Source organism: Diospyros lotus, chromosome 12 (assembly GCF_014633365.1).
Source record: "Diospyros lotus cultivar Yz01 chromosome 12, ASM1463336v1, whole genome shotgun sequence".
NCBI classification, from domain to species: Eukaryota; Viridiplantae; Streptophyta; class Magnoliopsida; order Ericales; family Ebenaceae; genus Diospyros; species Diospyros lotus.
The window spans coordinates 32098239-32119879 of NC_068349.1; the positions used below are offsets into that span (position 1 = coordinate 32098239).

The window sequence follows — 21641 nt, forward strand, 5'->3', positions numbered from 1 at the left end:
AGTGTGTTGAACATGAACACAACAACTAACACTATTTTAAACGTGTCCAACACTCAATTTTATAAAAAAAGAAATTACACGATTCTAAACATGTTCAACACTCGATTTTACTAAAAAAGAAAAATTATTGTTTATTTACTTTCTTCATTACTCTATTAATTTTAAATTCAAGAATAATATGAGTTTCTTCATCCAGTTCAAACCTCGATGAAAAAATTCATCTATTTTAAATTCAAATGGCTTGATATAAACCTAGTTTTAAGAATGAATGGAACCCAAAACCAGGCTTGTGGCTTGATTTCAAGAATCACTCACCCAGATCCTTCATCCTTAAAATTGAACAATTGAACCACTAACCCATATTTGATTTGTTTAAAGAAGACATAGAGAAGGCGATTTCATGGTGGTTGTGAGTTCGTTACCAATGACATTGATCTTCATCATTGCCAATAGACTAGGTTTTCGCAACTTCAAACCCAAATTAAATTAGGTTCAAAGCTTTGAACCCTTCCTTCAAAGGTTCAGAGGGAGAAAGAGATTTATCAGCTGCACCAATCTTCATCCTCATCCACCTCTAGTTTGGAATGGAGAGAGGGAGGGAAGAAGAGGATAGAGAAAAAGAAAAGGGGAGACAGAAAATGATTTAAATATAAAAGTAAAATAATAATTCAATTTAATTTGTTAATCTCAAATGAAATTAATACTATTTGTAAAAATATAAGAGTGATACTTATAATATAAGTAGTGATCTATCTAATTATCCGTTCTAATGAAATACCCAATAAAAAGATGTTCTCACTGGAGAAGCATCATCTGGCGTTTCTGTCAACAAATTAAAAAAGCATTTTAATCATTTTGGACACAATAATACCCATTCCAATGAAATACCCAATAGAAAATGCTTCTTCCCATTAGAAGCATCAAGCATCACTCACACTTGCCAATAATTTATCATTTTTGGACATTATCACAAACAACACTATTCCCAGCAACAAGAAGATAACAGAAGTGCTATGAGATATCAAAATGCAGATAAACAGAAGTGCTCCGAGAGATCCAAATATCTTCTCAGCCGGCTATTATGATTGGCGTGTGGACAAAAATGGCAAATGGAACTACTGATGCACCCCTCAAGAAGGATAGATTACTATCAACGCGCCTAGCCTTTCCATAGTTAACAGGAAGCAGTGTGTTGTGATGACATATATAACTGGAGCTTGCGAGAACACGGCTCCATAGCCATTGCAACATTCACATAGCGATGCCGCCCATCCAACTAAACTGAACTTCATAAAGAAGTTCATAGATGCACCTTTTAGGACTATAATTAGAAATTATTCCGTCCAAAACCAGTATAGCATACGGTACTCAAAAGTCAAGGTATCTCCCCTTCCTCCAACTCCTCTTTTACTGAGCAGACACCACTTGAATCTGGGTGATCTCTTATTTCCTGCAATTCCGTATCTTCAGGAAACACACTTTCAAAATCAAGAAAATCGTCAGGATTTGTTTGAGCAATAATATCTGAGTAGGCATCAATCAACCCTTGCTCAAAATCAAAATCCAAATCCATGTCCGCAAGCACTTCAGGGTCGTTGGTCCTGAAGCCAGACTGTATGCTATCTTGACCTTTATGAATATATGCATCATTGTTTGACACTAGTTCGGTACCTTGAGCAGTCTTTTCCAATGACGGTATGCCAAATTTGCTATCTAGTTCCCTTTCTGTTCCTTTGTCCTGATGAGAGATCTGCAATACATGATCAGGTTTAGCATTCTTCATAAGATCCAACACCTGAGTATTCAAAGAACCATCATCTTGTATTTCTTCCTCCTGGAAGGTCACGCCCTTTGGACTTGCACAACTATTGCTAATACGCTCCTCAACCTTAGCTTTGCGAGGCTTAACTTCCTTAATAACTTCAAAATCATGATGGTCTGAGGAAAGGAAAGCATGGATAACAGGATACTCCAAAATAACTAAATTGGCCAGCTGTTGGCGTATTGGGGCCCCTATGTCCAACTCCCTGAAAGGGGCTTTTGGGCCCTAAAACAAAATGAAAGCCAAAACTTCTATCAGTTAGATGAATTAGGAACATCCCAACAGATAATAGATGCAGATTGAAATATACTGCAAGCCAAGGAAAAATTTAGTTGTTTAAGCCCTAAGGATAGAGGGGCCTACACAAGCAGTGGTGGAGCCAGGATTTTGGCTCAGTGGGGTCAACTTCATCACTGGGTTTCTTGAAAGGTTCTTGATCATTGTCATGAATAAATGACGGTTCACTATTGGACAAAGTTGTCCATTATTTAACACAAATATAGAAATTTAACTAAAGAACTAAAAAAATTATATGATGAAAAAAATAAAAGAATAAACTAATTCAAATGTGAGATGACAGTGAACTAAAAAACTTAAAGAACTCAATTTGGTGATGGAACAAACAAATTCATAATTTCAAATGTCCAAAGTTTGCTTACCAAATATAAAGTGTATGATTGTAAGCAATGGGGAAGAAGTGAGAAGAAAGAAAATATTTTTTAGGATTTGGGAAAGGGATTTGAGTTGGAGAGAAAGAAAAGGGGCCCACCACATGTTTATATATATATATATATATAGAGAGAGAGAGAGAGAGAGAGAGAGAGAGAGAATTTTTCTAATTGAATAGTTGTATTATTTCTTTGTGTGATACTCTTTATATTAGGTTATATTTTGCATATATTTTTTATATTATACTATATAAACAACAACATATCCAGTCTTTATCTCACTATGTGGGGTCGGCTACATGAATTCTAGACTTCCATATATTTCTATTTTTTTGTCATATCTTCATTGAGATCCATACATTTCATATCAAACTTTAATGTCTCCCTCAAAGTCTTCTTAGGTCTGCCTCTCTCTCTTTTTTTGATTAATTGTTCCATTTCATCAATTCTCCTCACATGAGCGTCTCTTGGTCTCCTTCTCACATGACCAAACCATCTTAGTCTAGTCTCTTTCATTTTCTCCTCTATTGGCACTACTCCTATCTTATTACGAATAACTTTATTTCTAATTTTATCTTTTCTTGTATGGCCGCACATCCATCTTAACATCCTCATCTCCGCTACACTCGTCTTTTGCTCATGTTGGTATTTGACTACCCAACATTCTGAGTCGTACAACAAAACTGGTCTTATAACTGTCCTATAGAATTTTAATGGGATTTTACCATCACATAACACCCCCAATGCATTTCTCCATTTTAGCCAACCTGCCTTAATTCTATGTGTGACATCCTCGTGAATTTCTCCGTCTTTTTGAATCACTGATCCCAAATATCGAAAATAGTCTTTTCTTTGTAAGATTTGGTCTTCCAATTTTATTATAACATCCTCCACTTTTGCATTCTTACTAAATTTACATTCCATATATTCTGTTTTCTTTCTGCTCAATTTAAATCCCTTAGATTCTAAATTGTTTCTCCATAACTCAAGCTTAGTGTTCACTCATTTTGTTTCATCCACCAACACTATGTCGTCTGCAAATAGCATACACCATGGCACCTCTGCCTGAATATCTTTAGTGAGTTCATCCATTATTAAAGCAAATAAGTATGGACTTAGTGCAGAACCTTGATGCAATCCTATTGTAATTTTAAACGGTTCAGTATCCCCTCCGCATGTTCTGACCCTTGTCTCTGCACCATGATACATGTCCTTAAGGGCTTGTATATAGGTTATTCGAACTCCTTTATTCTCTAAAACCCTCCATAATACTTCTCTAGGGACCCTATCATAGGCCTTTTCTAGATCTATAAACACTATATGTAGGTCCTTCTGATGATCCCGATACCTTTCCATTAGGTGCCTCAGTAGGTATATAGCTTCCATTGTTGACCTACCGGACCTGAAACCAAACTGATTTTCTGAGACCTCTGTTTTTTTTTTGAGCCTATGCTCTATTACTCTCTCCCAGAGTTTCATGGTATGGCTCATTAACTTAATTCCTCTGTAATTTTCACAATTTTGAACATCTCCTTTGTTCTTATATATAGGGACCAAAGTACTCTTCCTCCACTCATCTGGCATCTTTTTTATACGAACACTATATGTTTGTATAAAAAAATTTATAAGTTTCTTTTCATAACTGTTTAATGAGTTGGGTCAATTAAAATTTTTTGTTTTTCAGTGGGGTCAAACTATAAAGTTTATAATTAATTTTAAATTATATATATGTGTTAAAAGGAAAAATAAATTTCAGTGGGGTTAATTGATCCCACAGGCAACACTATGGCTCTGCCACTGCACAAGCCCCAAGGACATTGATTACAGACATTCACTTGCATATTCAACGCCAAAAGAGTTGCTTATAGGCAATTGAACCAAACACTTAATTATTGTACGATGGGCAAACATATACTTCAGCATACGAATGTTGGAATTGGTCTTCCTTTTTTCCTTTTCAGTTATGAAGGTAGGACAGGAGGGGAGCCCAAGAGATACAATCCAAACCAATGAAAAGCAACTCACATTCAATACAAGTTACTGCAAGACTGAAAGCTAGATCAGTTTTGGTTGAGTTACCTGATTTTAAGTTTAGCCCAAGTCTAAATACTATCTCACAAACTGATTTCAGTGCTGGTGTATGTCGGCTAAAGATTGCCCAAGACACTTCTTGAAAGATGAGTTTTTTGTAGATATGTCAAAAGGTAGTGAATCCACATATTCTGGAAAATTATGGTCCAATACAATGAACTACTTATACTTCATACTATTGTACCATATTGAAACACACAGATCAAACAAACATTAAACATCAACCAGGGAAAAGAAAGGGTGACCTTGGGATATTTGCGGATGAAAAATTTGAGAGAATCCAGTGGCTCCTCACAGAATTGCCTTAGAGGATGATTCCATGGACCAGGCCTCAAATGTTTCTCAATCAGAGAGCAGAGACTTGTATTTTCATCTACTCTGCAACAAAATGAATTGTATTAGGCCTTTGAACCTGTATGCCAACCCTAAACCCTAAAATAAAAAAAGGCATAGAATTCTTCAAATTTTCAACTTAAAAGATAACTCACCCATGGTCAATCAATACAACATCAGTCGAATGAAATCGCCACTCAACTGTCCAACAGATAAGTTTCTTCCTGTAACATAGAAATTGACAATTTCTTAGTCCCAATATATTCTCAGTCCTAGGCCAACACAAGGGATTTCAACAGAGGAGAATAAAGCACTAAGCCAAAATTGTAATAACAAAAAACAAATTTGGCAAAAAAGGCAGCTCCATAGACTAGGGAATTTATTTCAGAATATAATAGAATACAAAATATACTTAGCACAAAGACCCAGCCTAATCCCTAATCACCAAAAGAATGAGTTCAACTTATCAACAAGGTTCAAAAATGAAATGTTTAATACACAATCGAGAAGCACCAAAGAAAATCCTGTAATTATAGACTTTTCTAGATCATTCTGTGCAAGAACTTGAGGGCAAGCCTCACTAGCAAGGGTTGTTTCATTGTGAATAGAAGGTCATGAGTTTGAGCGGTAAAAACAATCTCTTTACAAAGCAAGAGTAAGATGGCATACAGAAACAACCCTCCCCTAACCCCTGCAAAGTGGGAAGCTTTGTCCAATTGGGATGCCCCTTTTATTCTGTGCACAAATTTGAAGTTGTCAAAAAATCTATTGATCAAACAATTTCAATTCTTCCATAACATTAAATTCATTAAGAGTTTTGTTTGGAAGAAAATTATCTTAAAATTTCCCCCCCTTATATGATATCTCATGCCCCTATCATTGACCTCCTCAAAGGTTTGTAAAAATGGCAGTAGACCAACACTGACACTTATTAACATTCAGGAGTACAGTAACCAATATCATAAAACGTAAATGAATGAAAAAACTACCTGTTTCCCCCCCCCCCTCCCCCAAACCAACAATCACAAGCTTTAAAATTACTATGAAGGGGGTCAGCTACATGAATTTTAAATATCCAATCATCTTTGTCATGGTCATATCATCTGTAAAGACATAATATTGCATGTCATGTTTAAGGGTTTTCATCCTCTAAAAATGTTCCAAGGGTTCTCAATAAGTTTTTTGTTTTGTTTTGTTTTTTTTGGCTACAAACTTCCTCCATTGAGTCCAACTGCCTCATAGGTGTTGTTTTTTGGTCGATCTTGTTTTCACATGTCTAAATCATCCCACTTGCATTTCTCGTATCTTATCTTCTATAAGCATCACTGTAACCTTATTATATATAATCTCGTATATTTTGTCTTTTCCTTGTACGACCATTGACCACATCCACCATGACATCCTCGTCTAAATTACAATTGTATTTTGCACATGTTAGTACTTAAATGTCAAGCATTCTGAACCATACAAGAAATGTGGTTGGTGCAAAAACTGAGACATCAGGAAGGCAAACCCTAAAAAGTTTTTGCACAAACCCCCATAACTTATTTTTCTACATTTTTTTCCTAATTTTTCGGACTTCCCACGCCCCTGCCCCCACGCGCTAGAACGACTGGCTGCGCATGAAGACCATGCGCCAGTAGTCTTCTCCGGTGACGACACACCGGAGCTTCTAGAAACCGATGCCATCTTCTTCCTTTTCCTCAGTCGATCACCATGGTGGGTCTTGATGCTCAAAAGGACAACTGGAAGGCCTCCGATCTTCTGATCAAAGGCTCAGCCAGATCGCCCACCTCCTTCTCTGGCGAAGCTTCAAAATGCCATCAAACCACTACAAAAATGCCTCAAATGCTCTAGATCGAATCCTCACCTCATGGGCAACAAAAGCCCCTTATTTTGGAACCTTAATTCGTTCTAAAATGGCCTCGATTTGAAGCTCCAACTCTTTGAAACCCTCGGCCATTCAAGCTTTATTTATAGACAAATCCGAGCTTTGAAACCTCTTTGGCCGCTTAAATCGACCCCCTTAGGAGCCTCTACCTCCCCCAAGTTGGTCCAAACCCATCAAAAGGGCTCCAATTTTGCTATCTCAGTGGCCAAACTTTCGACCACTTTTGGTCGAAAGTTGGCCCGATTCCGACGAGTTTTAGGTCGTTTGTCGGCTAAGAAACTTGTCTTGGCTTTATCCTGAGGCCTCTCAACCACTTCCTTGAGTCTCCCGTGGCCGAATTTGGCGACGGGATGGGCTGGTCGACCATGGCTGCTTGGCGGTTTTCTTAAAATTGCACTTTGGCCCCTCAACTTTGGCTTTCTTATTTTGACCCATTTTCACAAAGCCCCTCAACTTTGCATAATTGCATTTAAGTTCCTCAAGTCCTAAAACTTTCATTTGACCCCCCAAAATTCCGAAAAAATATCGTTTCAACCTCCCTCTGGCAATTTCGAAAAATTGCACTTAGGGCTGAATTTTCGTTTTGGCCATAAACCATTTTGTTTCTTCTTGAAACCACTAAAAGGTTATTCTACATACTAAATACGAACCTCCCTGGGGTTCCATTGACCTCTCAAAAGTCTCCTGTGATAATTCGATTTTGCAGCCTAAATGACAGCTGCATTTTAGCCATACTGAAAATCGTTCTTGATTCAGTTTCTTTCGATGCCATAAATCATGCGCCAAAATACTCATTACTGCCATATCATTTTCCTTTGACATCTCGGCTCCAGGGCACTCCCTGCAGTCGATTCGATCAATTTTTGAGACTATTTAGATACCAATCTTCCTCGAAATTTCATTTTTCTAATAAAACACTTGCTTTCAAATAATCCCAATTTCATGGGATTACACATGATATTTGCCTTTCTTTAAAGTAAATACAATTTACTTTAGAAACAAAATATTTTCAACGATATTTGTTCATCTAGCAATCACATTTTTATTGGTTCACATATTAATTTCATAATATCATACATTATTTTCTAGAATTGTATTAAAGCTCTTGATGGTACCCATGTGAAAGCTAGGTTGCTATGATGACAAGATATACCATTTATATGGTGCAAATATGCCTAGAAGATTTTCGTTGTGCTAGAACACCACAATTTTGTGCATAAGAGGATTCATGGAGAAATTCAAATACATATATTCTTCATGCAAAAAATATTCTTGAGCAAATTTTTGGAGTGTGGAAGGCTCAATTTCTAATTTTTGGAGATAGATCCTATCTTAGCTTTGACACTCAATGGGAAATAGTTTTTGCAACTATGGCAATCCATAATTATGTAAGGAAGAAAGGTGTTGTTGATAATGCATTCCATACAACTAAGAATGAAAGCTATGCCCCTCCCCCCAACCCAAAGCATCTTCTCACAATTATGTGGACAATGTTGTGGACCAAAATGATGCTCATTGGATGGCATAGAATGATGCTATAGCTATAGAAAGTAGTCAAGAATGATTACTATTTTCTTTAAATTGTTAATTTGATATGTTCTGACTTGATATTTTATATTTTATAACATTTTCATTGCTTTCTCGAACATTTATTTTTATAATTTAAATTAACATATCACACGTGTAGTTAAAATTTTGTAACAAATTTATTAATTAAATATCAAATTATTATTCCAAACCTAAATTATGCTATAATTTGCCTCACAGGATAATTAATTAAACTTAACTCAAAATTGTATTCAAATAACTTTATTTGTTAAAACAATGATTTGTCTTCTTTTGGTCATTTTAACAGTTCTAACAGCTTATAAGCTTTTCCTTTACAAAAGACTACTATATAACTGACAGCTTATTGCACATTTTATCTAAACACTTAAAAACCTTATTAGCAAATAGAGTAAAACAAGAGAGGCACTCGCCTAGGTGCTTGGGCAATGCAAGGCACCATGGAGGCACCACGCATACTGCCAAGCAAGGCTCCTTTACTCAGGTGAGTGCCTCTGATGAGGCATTGAGGCCCTCAGGTGCTTGCCTAGGCTGTAGCAAAGGAAAAAAACCAAAAAAAGATTTGAAAATGAAAGATCATCGTCTCTAAAAGTCAGAGAAGGCATACGAAATGTCCCAAAAAATCCAATAGGAAGAGTAAAAATGAGAAATCAAGTAGAGAAAAGTAAACTCAAGCCAGTTTATCTGCTATTAGGATAAACCAACACAAAGCACTGTAACTCTCCTTCAATTTCTTCAATTTATCTTACTTTTCTATAGTTGTAAAGGCCACCATCAAGTATATTTGAGTGAGGCAAGGTAGAAAGCAGTCATCGGAAATCTGTTGGAGTCATCACATCACAAGCCAGCCTGAGCACATGAACCACAGTTCCGGTGACTGCTCTTCACCTGCAGGCTCACAATGTGAGACTCTGGTCTGGTGGCCTTCCCTCCTCTCATCTTGACCAAAAATCTGGTCTTCTCTGGTGGTTTAGGTCCACAGGGTATTTGCTGCTTCCACCGTTCAGTTCTGTTTTGAGTTTTTTTAATAAATATTGTCTGTTTGTTGTTTTAAGGGTTTATAAATGTTAATATTAATATTGTTTTCATATGACGAAAACTTTGTTAACAATCATGTTTTATTATTATTATCTAATATTTCTACATACGTTTTAGATGTTTTATGGTAATAAGCATTATTTGATTGTCTTTTTTAAGCTAAATATGTTTATTATCAATTTTTTTATTGATTTAAAACCTCACTTAGCGCCTCAACCAATATGAATATCATAGTGCCTTAAGGGCTGCTTTCACCCTTGACTACCTTGTAGAGCTTATAATTATAATCAGGATTAAGTTGCTGAGTTGGAATAATATTATCAATTTTTCTCTCCTTGCCAAATTAATATTATTGATTTCTGTCCTTTTTTTCCTCCCAAACTTCTAGACCTCTGCATTTTCTTCTCTTTCTTAATTAAAGGCAAATCCTTGTTGTCCCAGGAATTAAATTAGGAAAGAAAGAGAAGGAAAACAGAGAGAGAATAGAATAAATCAAGCAGGGAAGAAGGGAATAAATAGAGAGCAACGAGACCTAGGAGAGAGAATTATTCCAAATCAACAATTTTGATTATACCACAAATGCTTATTTGTAGGCTACAGTGTTTAACTAAAAGATATAAATTTCCAAGTTAGAATCATCCAAACAGATATATGAAAAATAAAAGCTAAAAAAATCTAAAATCTAAATCACAATTATATCAAATTTCTTATGAATCTCCCTTGGTAGGAAAAAAAACTAACCCTCAAGCAATGTGGACTCTCACTACTCAATTACTAAACCATAAGAAAAGTAGTTATATGGCCTACTACTGCCCCACCATATACTCATGTCACTACTGATTGAGCATAGTCATCAACAATGACTTGCATAGAGTATGAAAAACATGTTATTGCCATGAGAGATCAGAGATCTCGCAAACTCCTGTATAACTCCAATAGATTGGGGTCAAGTTGTTGCAAGTCCTCTTTCATAACTCAACGCAGTCCAAATTTGGGAGATTCACCTAATGAACAAGGAATGCTAAATATGTCATTTTCAATTTTTCCTAAAAAAGCTTAGCTAAAATAGTGTCAATTTATCTTTGTGTGCTTAATAAAAAGGCAACTGTAATGGGACTTTAAGCTTTGGACCAAGGTTAGTGATATGGTCAACAAAAGGATCATTGAAAGGAGTAGAGTGGTCTTTATATACAACAAAGTCCTTAACATTAAATATAGAGCTAAACCTAAAGTCATAGGGTATATTAATGAAAACATCTTGGACCAACCAGCCCTAAAAGTTTAAAAGGCAAGCACTATCAGCTTGTATTGTGAAAATGGATCTAAGAGGAAATCACTCTAAACTAAGTTGAATCATGATATAACCTTCAATACTAAGTTTTAACATCATCTTCAAGTTGCTTACTTTATTTAGCCTAGGACATCAAATGGGATTCAATTATGGTGAGATGAATTATGAAGGATCACTTGTAGGACGAAATCAATTGCATATTGAACATCATTCAATGGGGAAATGTGATATGGGAAATTCTTAGTGGCAACTTTCTTAGGTACCAAATAAGCTTCTGTCAGCAGTACCATTGGAGCATCCTTAGGATTTTCCTAACCTACTACAATAAATTCTCTCATTATTAATTCCTCAAAGTCTTTAGGGTTAATGATATGCGATTCTTTTTTCTTTTATTACTTCCTCAGCTACATAATCACAATCATCGTCTAAATCAGCTATCCGATCAATATTGTGTTCATTATTTTGTTCATCTAGGTGTCCTCCATTTTACTCCTTTATATTATCTTCCATAATTAGGTTATGTGGGGCAATTAACAGAGAAGTGATAAAAACCCTTGCACTCAAAGCATTGTGATAGTAACTTCGTATCAGAGATTTCACTCATTTGTACTAAGGGAAAGAGGACCTAGCAATAAGTTAATTGTTCATAAAGTATGGTTTATAGGAGAACAATTGTCACTGTATTTCCTATACCTGATTCTAGAGAGTGACTCATAATTCTAGACGGTTGGATGAGCAGTTCCCAAGGAGATTTAAAATTAAAAGAAAGAGATTAAGTCAATGGATTGTTGATATTTAAAAGTTTGTATTTTTAAGTTGTAAAGTTTGTCGTAGAGTTTAAATTTATTTCCTAAGTTTTAGAGATAGATTATCTAGTTTCTAGGAGTTTGATAATCCTAATCTTCTCCTAAATTATAGGAGAACTTTTAGGAGATAACTTGTATATATTTTCCCACTGATTTCATAGAATTCAATTAAGCATTTAGATTATTTCCGACTTGTTTCATAGACATATGTCTCGTACCCATAAACCAATGCAGCAATTTGAGCTCCTATTTCTTATTCAGAGACAACTATATGGTCCAACCAAACTGGTGTCCATTAAACATATTGTAGCATATGGGCTATTTATTGAACAAAATAGTCTAATTGGTTGATCCCATTGCACCAGTAGGCGTGCTAGATTTGATAACACAATCACTCCACAAATGCGTATAACACATTCCTACCAAATATGCTGAGATCAATCAACAATCAAGGCAAATATTTTTTTTTTATTTTTAATAAATCAAGAAATGCAAGAATGTGATTTTTTTAATTAGTGGGACCAAAGGCTAGACACCGCTCACCACTTATTAGGGAAGCTAACAAAAAGAACAACATGCAAATAGGTTAAGATATATGCATATTATGTATGTCTGTCAGGAATCAGGATCCTACAGGATCATGGGGTAAAATTGTTTTTTGCTTCCTATGTTTGTAACTAAATGCTGTAGATTGTAACGGTAGGTAGATAAGTAGTTAGTAGGCAGTTGGGAGGGTGTAGTAAGCTGTTAGTCTGTTGGAGGATGTAACCAACAAACGGTTAAGCTTGTAACCTCCAAGGATTGGTGGGGAAGGGGCTGTATAAGAGCTCCCTATTCAATAATGGAAGGGGGGGGAATTTCATAACCAATTGATACTCTCTTTTCTCCCTCTCGACTTCTCTCGAAACTTCCCTGTTTTGCCTCTCCCTCTCTCTCTCCTAACCCTAATTTCCCTCGCCGGAGGAGAAATTCCCTGCTAGGACCTGAGGTCCTGACAATTGACAAATTGGTATCAGAACGGTTAATCTATGGGTAAAATTCTGATCGATTCAAGGTCGGAATTGTGGCAACTCTTATCCAAAACACGAAGAAGAAGCAAACCAGGAATTTCCAACAAACAATTTCGCTGATTCAAGAACTGTCAATTTCAATTGGGTTCGGTACTATTAGACGAGCAAGACCAGCAGCTTTGATCGGATCTTGGAGTAGGCAGACCAAGAATTTCCGACAGACAACTTTGCTGATTCAAGAACTCCGTCAATTTCAATTGGGTACGATATTGAAGGCGAGCAAGACCAGCAGTTTCGATCGGATCTTGGAGTTGAACAAAGAAAGCAAGGCAGATTCAAGAGGCATTTCAGAGAAGTGATTGGGTAACAGAAGACGCTTGTTGTTCTATCTTCAAGACAATGGACCAAAGATTGAGCCTTGGCAGATGGCTAATTGATTCAAACAGAAACAATGGCGGATGGAACATGAATGAAGTAGATGGAGGCGCAACTTCAACAAGTTAATGCAGTGGTGTCAGACATATAAGGAAAGATCAAAGCTATCGACGAAGAAATTAATCGGAAGCTGGATCAATGTCACGACCCTAGGGATATGATTATAATTGGGGGGAAATCCACTGTCTATAAGTTATTAGAGCTAACTGTATAAGTTTAGAAGTTAGGCGAGAATAACTAATTCTTATATAAACAGTTAGCAAGGCTGTTAAAGTAGTTAGTTGGTTGTATTTTCTGTTATTCTCTTCAATTGTAAGCCTATAAAGAGGTTGGCATAGTTAGAGGAAGGCATGATTTGAATAACAATTGAATTTCATTTCCCTCACTCAATTCTCCTAGCTCTGCCTCGGCTTTCTCTCTTCTCTCACAATTCTTTCTGCTCTGTTCTCCCTTTCCCTCCCTTTTTGCTTTTTCTTTCCCACATTCTTACCAATTTACTTCCTAAACCCTAGCCAAACCCTAGGGTCGTATCAATCAAGCGCTCTCGCATATGCAAGAGGACGTGACAAGCCAGATCCAAGAAGTTCGAGAGCAGATACAGAGCTTCATGCTCATGTTCGCAAGACAAAATCAGGTACAACTATCCCCTCATTTTCCCCTAAAGGAACGATGGGAACCGATACTATTAAGGTGAGGACTAGGCCCAAGGGTGGTAGAAATGGTGGAGTTAGAAGCAGAAATAGTAGCAGCAGGAGAGGTATTCAAGGAAGGGACAACAAACAGGAGACCTGGAACACAAATTGCACCATTCCATCCTCAATTTCCCATGCTAAAATTGGATTTGCCTATGTTCGAAGGACAAAATCCATGATGGTGGATCTGACAGTGTGAAAAGCTCTTTGTTCTCTATCAAACTCTGGAGCTCCAAAAGATCACATTGGCGGCAACTTACTTGAACAACGTGGCTGACTCCTAGTTTCAAGATTGGTATGAGTCGCAGGAAGGCAGCAATTGGTCAGATTTCGTTGAGGAATTTTGTACCAAGTTCGAGGATCGGAATTTGACAGATGTTGTGGAAGAGAAATTTGAAGAACTTAAGTCTATTATGCGTACGATGAATCTGGAGTCAACCGAGGCTTATTTTGTTTCAAGTTTCATTAGCAGCCTGAATGATGAACTTAGGTTAGCAGTTAAGATGCAACAACCAAAATCGATTGAGGAGGCGGCTGGAGGTGCTAGGCTATAGGAGATGTTGGTGGAAGCCTTGATGAAGAAACAATAGCTTTCTTTTTGCAGCAATTAAATGTCATGACCCTAGGGTTTAGATAGGGTTTAGGAAGGAATTCGGATAAGAATTAAGAGGAAGGGAGAGTAGAAAGGGAGGGAAGGAAGAACATAACAGAATTGAGGGAGAGAGAGAGAAAAGCCATGGGAGAGTATTGAGAGAGGGAATTGAGATTCAAATCATTCATTAAGCCCTTTCTCTAACTACTCAAGCCTATTTATAGGCTTACAATTGAAGATGCTAACAACAACAACATAAAATGCAACTAATAAGAAAAACACATGACATATATTACTAATATATCCTTCGGGTTCCTTGGGGTCATGACAATCCCCACCCCTTCAAATAATTCTTGTCCCCAAGAATTCATAGTTGTTGACCCCATTCCTTAGCCGATTCCAGCCCTAGCAATCTTGTTTCTTCTTCGCCTTTTCTTGTGCTTATCTCGTATCTTCTTTTTCTTTTGCCTTTTCGTGTCTTTTCCTTCAAAAACATTAGTACTATGACTTGCTGCAACAGCAAGTCCAGCCATCCCCCTCATCCTAATTTCCATTGAGAATGCTTCCAATTGATCCATTATAGCTACAACCATATCATTTCCAATCATAGAAAGGAATTCCAACTTCGTTAAAGGCCAAAATCTAAATCGGCGTTGCAGCTCTCCAACTGAAAGAGGAATTAACAAAACAACAAGAATTTTGTTCCCCTCAACAGAAATTTCTTCCAAGCACAAGCAGCCTCCGTTAATCTCTAACCAACCTTGAATTGTACTCCAATGGCCATTAACTTTAATTAAAGCACCCTTTGAAGTAACAGCAAGACGATCACTCACAACAGCTGTAGGATTGTGCAAGTCCTCAACCTCCTGCTTCTTCCTTTAGTCCAAGTCCTCGTTGCGTGGCTGTCTTTCATCATTGGCATGGAACCTATCAACAACGTCATCCTCATATTCCGAAGTTACTCCATTCATTTTCTGCAAATATAAGCTGTAATTTTCGCTAATATCCATGTCCGATCTCTCTTTATTGCTGGAGTTTTCAGTTTTAATTGGCCGGTCCAACTCCAAATTTTCCTCAGATTCCTGCTGGTCATAATTTGCAGTCTTAGAAGCTCCCTCAACCAGTTGGCTGCCCTTAATATAACTATTAGGCTGCAACTCTTGCTTTCTAAAAATGGCTTCCAAAGCGAGTTCCTGCAGCCTTGCTCTCTCGACTGCCTCTTTCACAGTTGTCGGCATCATTATTCTGACCATTGACATCAGTTTGTCCTTCAAACCACTAATAAATCTTGATACAGAATAGTGCTCCGTTAGAGTTGGTTGATCACTCCACAATAGGGACCTTAACTCCTCAAATCTATCCCAGTAATCTGTCACCGATCCCTCCTGAATTAATTTGTTGAACTCCTTAGTCACCTTAATCATGTTCTTTTTCATCCCAAATTGGTCATGTAAATTTCCAGCGAGATCAGTCCACCTGATCTCCCCTTCCCTAGACATTGGAGTGTGATTGGAAGTGTGGGAAGATGAACATCTTACTTGAATTTCCGGTTTCAAGGCCTGTAGTTCCCTTGCCTCTTGCAAGCCATAGGTCATAGGAAGGGTGCCATGTTTGGGCACACTTGGATCAGCAGCCCGGGGAGGAAAATTTGGTGACAACATGTTGAACATGTTGTTGACCCGCTGGACATGTTGCTCCATCATCTTCTGATGCCTCTCCAAGTCTCTCTGCACTTTTTCTTGAGAGGCAGCTAGTCCCCAACGCATGTTTGCTTTGTTGGCTGCATTATCCTCCCAGCTGTGGGTCATTGCCTTCTGTGTGACCTTATATTCCCTAGCTCCAAAATTCAGCTGTTGCTGCTGCCTTCAATAATCACTTGATCTTAGTCGCCACCAAGAACAATCTTCAGGTCCGATTCTTCTTCGTTGAACTTCTTGAATTTGCCGGAATTTCAAGAATCACTACCCAATCCATTTCGTCACCTACGGTGGTTTGACCATCCCAATTCCAAGCCGCAAAGCTTGCGTAACGATGCAGTAGCTGAGAATCAGTTGCTGCAATTCCGCATTCTAATAATCTGCTTCGTCTACTATTTTCGAACCCGACCGCTCCTGCCTTTCACCTCAATCACATGAAGTGAGTTTGCTGAAATCAAACTGATTTAAGGCTAGCCCCAGCGGAGTCGGAATCACTCGGCCACCGTGCATGGAAATACAAAATGTCAAACAAGACTATCAGGAACGAGTCCCAGAATGATGCCAATCTCTGTAAAAACTTACTGTATATCGTCGGAATTCACTGCTCAACTCCCAAACCTACTGCCAAGGATTGTGGCGCCTTCACTACTTACTCACCGGATCTAAGTAATTCTTGATCGCCACCCAATCACCGTCCACTATCTCGCTTCTGAAGCAACTTCCGCTGTGTAACTCCTCTTCCTATCCAGTCTGAGTTTGTCACTGAAATCAATTGCATATGGCCACACATGTAGATCCGATCCTTCCGTTCTGTATCAAATTCGTTGCGGCTCGGCTTCCTATTCTTCCAAATTTAGTACCTCTAATCCGCAATTGAATTGCCAATCAGAGCCTACAGTCCGCAAGAACTTATTTCTCACAGTCGCCCTCCTGCTTTGCGTCCGTAGCCAAGACAGCCTTCAATTTCCGAACCTAACGCTACGGTTTTGCCGATTGTCAAACTCGCTTGCGTCTTCTTGTCATCACTACAAATTCAAGACCGCTGGACTTACTTCCACGCCGTGCCTTAACCACTCGCCAATCACCGGGATCCATAATTACCGAAATTTCACTTATCTCTGCCTTGGCTCACAATCGCTGAAATCTGCTTCACTTAGATCCATTGAGATCTGGATCCGCTTCGCCTCCATTTTGGACTTGATTAACTCAATCAAGTCAGCCAAAAATTTCCCCCAGACTGAACCGCACTCTGATGTTCAGCAATCATTATTTCCTCTTCCACTTCACCCTAGTTTCGTCACTGGGACTCATGAAGCAGCCTAGAGCAGATTTTGTAGCCTAGCGTCTCGATTGATTGAAATCACAACCGAGGAACGACGTCTCTGATACCAAATGTCATGACCCTAGGGTTTAGGAAGGAATTTGGATAAGAATTAAGAGGAAGGGAGAGCAGAAAGGGAGGGAAGGAAGAACATAACAGAATTGAGGGAGAGAGAGAGAAAAGCCATGGGAGAGTATTGAGAGAGGAAATTGAGATTCAAATCATTCATTAAGCCCTTTCTCTAACTACTCAAGCCTATTTATAGGCTTATAATTGAAGATGCTAACAACAACAACATAAAATGCAACTAATAAGGAAAACACATGACATGTATTACTAATATATCCTTGGGGTTCCTTGGGGTCGTGACATTAAATGGCCTTCAATCGTGAGGGTAAGGAAGCAGGGAAATTTGGCCAAAACATGAAGGGCAATGCTATTTCGCTTGTGACAATGGAAAATCCATCAAGGTCAATTCGAGATCTTTGAGCAATGAGACAGGCTGGCTAGTGTTACAAGTGTGGAGATTGGTACGTACCGGGCATTAGTGTAAAAAACAACTGCTAATGTTGGAAGGAGGTGAAGAAAAGCTCACGTCTAATGACGTTCCACATGAGGAAGAGGTTGTCACAAAAGAAGCAGAGGATGGAGCGATCACCTTGCATGCATTAAGGGGACTAGTGAATAGTAAGACTATCAAGATGGAAGGGAAGGCGAGAAATCAAAAATTGATGGTTCTGATCGATAGTGGAAGTATGCACAACTTTATATGCAAAGAAGCTGAGGTGTACGACCGCAAGGGTGCAGCTATTGATAGTAACAGTTGAAAATGGGGAAAAATGGTAAGTAGGATAGCTTGTATGAATTTTCGTTGGGAAATGCAAGGAAAAGCATTCTTGACAGATTTATGACTATTGAAGCTTGAAGGTTATGATGTGGCGTTCGGAGTTGATTGGATGTAGACCATTAGTCCCATCAGCTTCGATTTCAACAAGCTGGAAGTAATGATCACGAAAGATGGAAGGCAAGTACCTTGAATGGGGAGCGTGGACAATGGGGTGTGCAAGATAATAACTAGGAAGAGGTTGAGGAAGACTGTTAAAATCAAGGCTGAACTAGGTGGCACAGCTGTTTTCTTTGCAAGCCACTAAAGAAGAATGGGAGTAATAGTCAACAACTCGGGTTAATCAACATGGCAGATTAGAAAAAGGAGCTAGCTGGCTTCTCTCTTTCTTGAGGGCAAGAAAGTTAAACAGGGGGGGGGGGGGGGGGGGGTTCAATTGTCAGGATCCTACGGGATCATGGGGTCAAATTATATTTTACTTCCTATGGTTGAAACTAAATGCTGTAGATTGTAACAGTAGGTAGTTAAGTAGTTAGTAGGCAGTTGGGAGGGTTTAGTAAGTTGTTAGTCTATTAGAGGATGTAACCAACAGATGGTTAAGCTTGTAACCTCCAAGGATTGGCGAGGAAGGGGCTGTATAAGAGCTCCCTATTCAATAATGGAAGGGGACAAATTTCATAACCAATTGATACTCTCTTTTCTCCCTTTCAACTTTTCTTGGAACTTCCTTGTTTCTCCTCTCTCTCTCTCTCTCTCCCTCCCTCTTTCCTAACCCCAGAGGAGAAATTCCCTGACCAGGACCTGAGATCCTGACAATGTCTATCTACATATATATATATATATAAATATTATACATATAAGACAATAATAGACATACCACAAAGTGGATGTGACGTTAAGAAGAGCTCCTGTGTTGGATGTCTTGTGCCAATATGCTTTGAATTGATCATATAAATTGATGTACTGGATCACTACGGCTAAGCAATAAATTCCATTGACAAACTAAGATAAATAAAGCTACATGACCCACTACATTTGCCAAGTTATTAAGTTTCCATGAGAAGGATCACCACATTTGCCAAGTAGTAATTTTCAGAAAGACACCTTCATTAGAAACCATCTAGCTACTAAAGACACTTTAACACAGTTAAGTTGTTAATGAGAAGGAACTAATATAACCACAACATATTAAGTCCATAAATTATTGTACCTACTGAAACCCAGAATGAAAAATTTCAACACATAAAAGCATTAAGCGAATATATGAACCTAGAAAGAACTAATCTTCTATATAATATTTCTATTGTAGAAGCCCCTCGTGAACTAAACAATGACCTGTTGTTGTAATAAGATCGGTTAGCCTCTCTCCTTGACATTCCACCAGGAAGAAACAAGAGCTTTGTCCTCCGAGCTGCTGCGGCACTACGAAGGCTTTTCAGAGGGAACGGAAGCCTAAAATGGGAATAGGTACACAACTTGAGTCTCAATCTCTGAGCAGACTCAGCTACCCTCTTAACATCCTCAAGCATATTGTAATCTGCCCATAAACAATTTTCCAAAGACCTCAGAATTGCAATTTAACAAGAATATCTAACTGGTAAACAGATTGAAAATTACAAAAGCTTCAAATTGCCAGAGGGTGTGTGTATATATATATATATATCAAAATCCCACAAATACGGCAGATTTTCCCTGAAGCAAAAGGATTAAAAATTTGAAGGTTTTGTTTTAAAAGAAGTGCCCACAAAAGGATTAAAAATTTGGAAAAACACAACAGATTGTCCCTGAAGCAAATTAAGAAGTGCCCACAAACAAATGTACAGATAAATCAAAATCCCATCCCAAAATATATGGACCGGAACATAAAGTATCTTACTGAGAAGCAGCCACCATTTAAAAAATTCCCACATTTTGGGAAAATATACTTAAAATTTGGAGAAATATATATAAAATTCGTCAATAAAACTACAATCCGTTCCAAAAATATTAAGAATTCAGCTGGATCAGCCTGTGCTTGAGGACCTGCACCCGACCACAACATAAAATTACACAAGACCCTTAAAACCATGGCAACGCATTCAAAAGTGATAAGAGGTCCAACTCAATTTAGCAAAAACCAAATCTACCTGATTAATCTCATTGATTGCGTTCTGAAATCACTTTTCAGTTTTCCTGTCCGTTTTCAGTTCAAAAAAAATGCAATGCGAACTTTGAGCACAATATCGTCTTCATATAACATGATCCCATTCTCATAAATTCAGGACCTTTTATATTTTCGAAGTTGGTTGTAATAAAAATAATGTCACTATGTTGTGTATGTTGTCCATGTTTTTCCAGCCTCAGAAGACAAAACAGTCTTAGGAACAGTAACAAAGCCGTAAACATTAAAACCCAACGAAACGCAAGACATAAACCCTTTCCACAACAACGAGGGAACAAATACCGCGTAATGACGAGAAGGGTTACTAAAGCACGAATCTAGTTATCGGATTGAGGGGATAGAAGGAAGCAAAATTACCGGAGAGTAGCACATTATCGTTGAACTGGGAGAGAGGAACGAATTCAGTAGTCTGTTGGCGCTTGCCCATACAGCCGGTACGTCGCTTGTGGCCTTTTACGCACTGAAGGCTGCAAGAGCGTACCGAACAACCTGGGCATTTGTACTTTGAAGGGTTTGATTTGCACTCTTCGCAGACGGGAACTGATTGTCTGGGATTTGGGTTCGTCGAAGGTGTTTCTTCCGCTTCATCCATTTGGGGGTGCCGTACCTGAGATTTTTTATAATAAAATATAAAAAAAATATTTATACCATATCAATCAATAAAATTGAAAATTTTCTAAATTATTAATTAAAAACTACTTGCGGAGGTAAAAATATCAATCAAGTTTACATAATCAAGTATTAATCGAAATGACGAGATCAATAAAATTAAATTTGCCAAATTCAACCAACATCAATAAAATAGACTGATAGACATAGGCAAGCTATCCAATAATCAAAATCTCCGAATGTATCATAAACGAAACGAAACGAAATGAAGGAGAAACTAACCGCTGGAAGTTGAAGCTAAGCAGATCTGGATTCTGGAGACTGGAGTTAGAGCTTCTTCTAAGAAGCAAATCTGCTTCAAAGACTGAATCTGAGGCAGTGAGCGACGGAGAGCGATCCACCGGTGACCGGCCACGAGGGCGAGGCGAGCCGGCGAGGGCGAGCTACCGCCGACCGAGCAGCAAGAGGCGCGAGAACGAGAGGGCGAACCCGGCGAGGGCGAAGGGCGACGGAGCAGCGAGAGGAGAGAGAGGCAGCTAGAGGCAAGAGCGAGGGCGAGCCACAGCCGGCGAGGTCGGGGCGCGAGGACGAGGGCGACAGAGGGAGTGACGGAGCGAGAGAGGGCAGCGAAAGCGGAAGCGAGAGAGGGAGAAGGGCAGGGGCGAACGCAAAGCTCTGCAGAGGGGGAGGGGGTAGACCGTGTGCGGCTGGGCGATTGGGCCCTTACCAAAAAGGGGGTTTCCAATTTATGGGCCCCAAATAGCCAAATTTTAA

At 38.5% G+C, this 21641-nt stretch overlaps 1 protein-coding gene across 1 annotated transcript; it reads right to left on the reverse strand.

Moving 5' to 3' along the window:
• Positions 1-885: 885 nt before the first annotated feature.
• Positions 886-21603, reverse strand: LOC127787030 (uncharacterized). The gene is made up of 6 exons (XM_052314868.1): positions 21150-21603; positions 20616-20865; positions 19433-19634; positions 5070-5138; positions 4827-4959; positions 886-2047 (listed from the first exon to the last, which is right to left on the reverse strand). The coding sequence occupies exons 2-6, from the start codon at positions 20848-20850 to the stop codon at positions 1376-1378; spliced, it is 1311 nt and encodes a 436-aa protein (XP_052170828.1). The 5' UTR covers positions 20851-20865; positions 21150-21603; the 3' UTR covers positions 886-1375.
• Positions 21604-21641: the final 38 nt, after the last annotated feature.

Excerpts from the sequence above, each read along its gene's own strand:
- LOC127787030 (XM_052314868.1), bottom strand. The coding sequence starts at position 20,850 with ATGGATGAAGCGGAAGAAACACCTTCGACGAACCCAAATCCCAGACAA. Across the intron at positions 19,635-20,615 it reads CGATAATGTGCTACTCTCCG|ATTACAATATGCTTGAGGAT; the intron begins GTAATTTTGCTT and ends GTTTATGGGCAG. Across the intron at positions 4,960-5,069 it reads GTTGTATTGATTGACCATGG|AGTAGATGAAAATACAAGTC; the intron begins GTGAGTTATCTT and ends ATTTTGTTGCAG.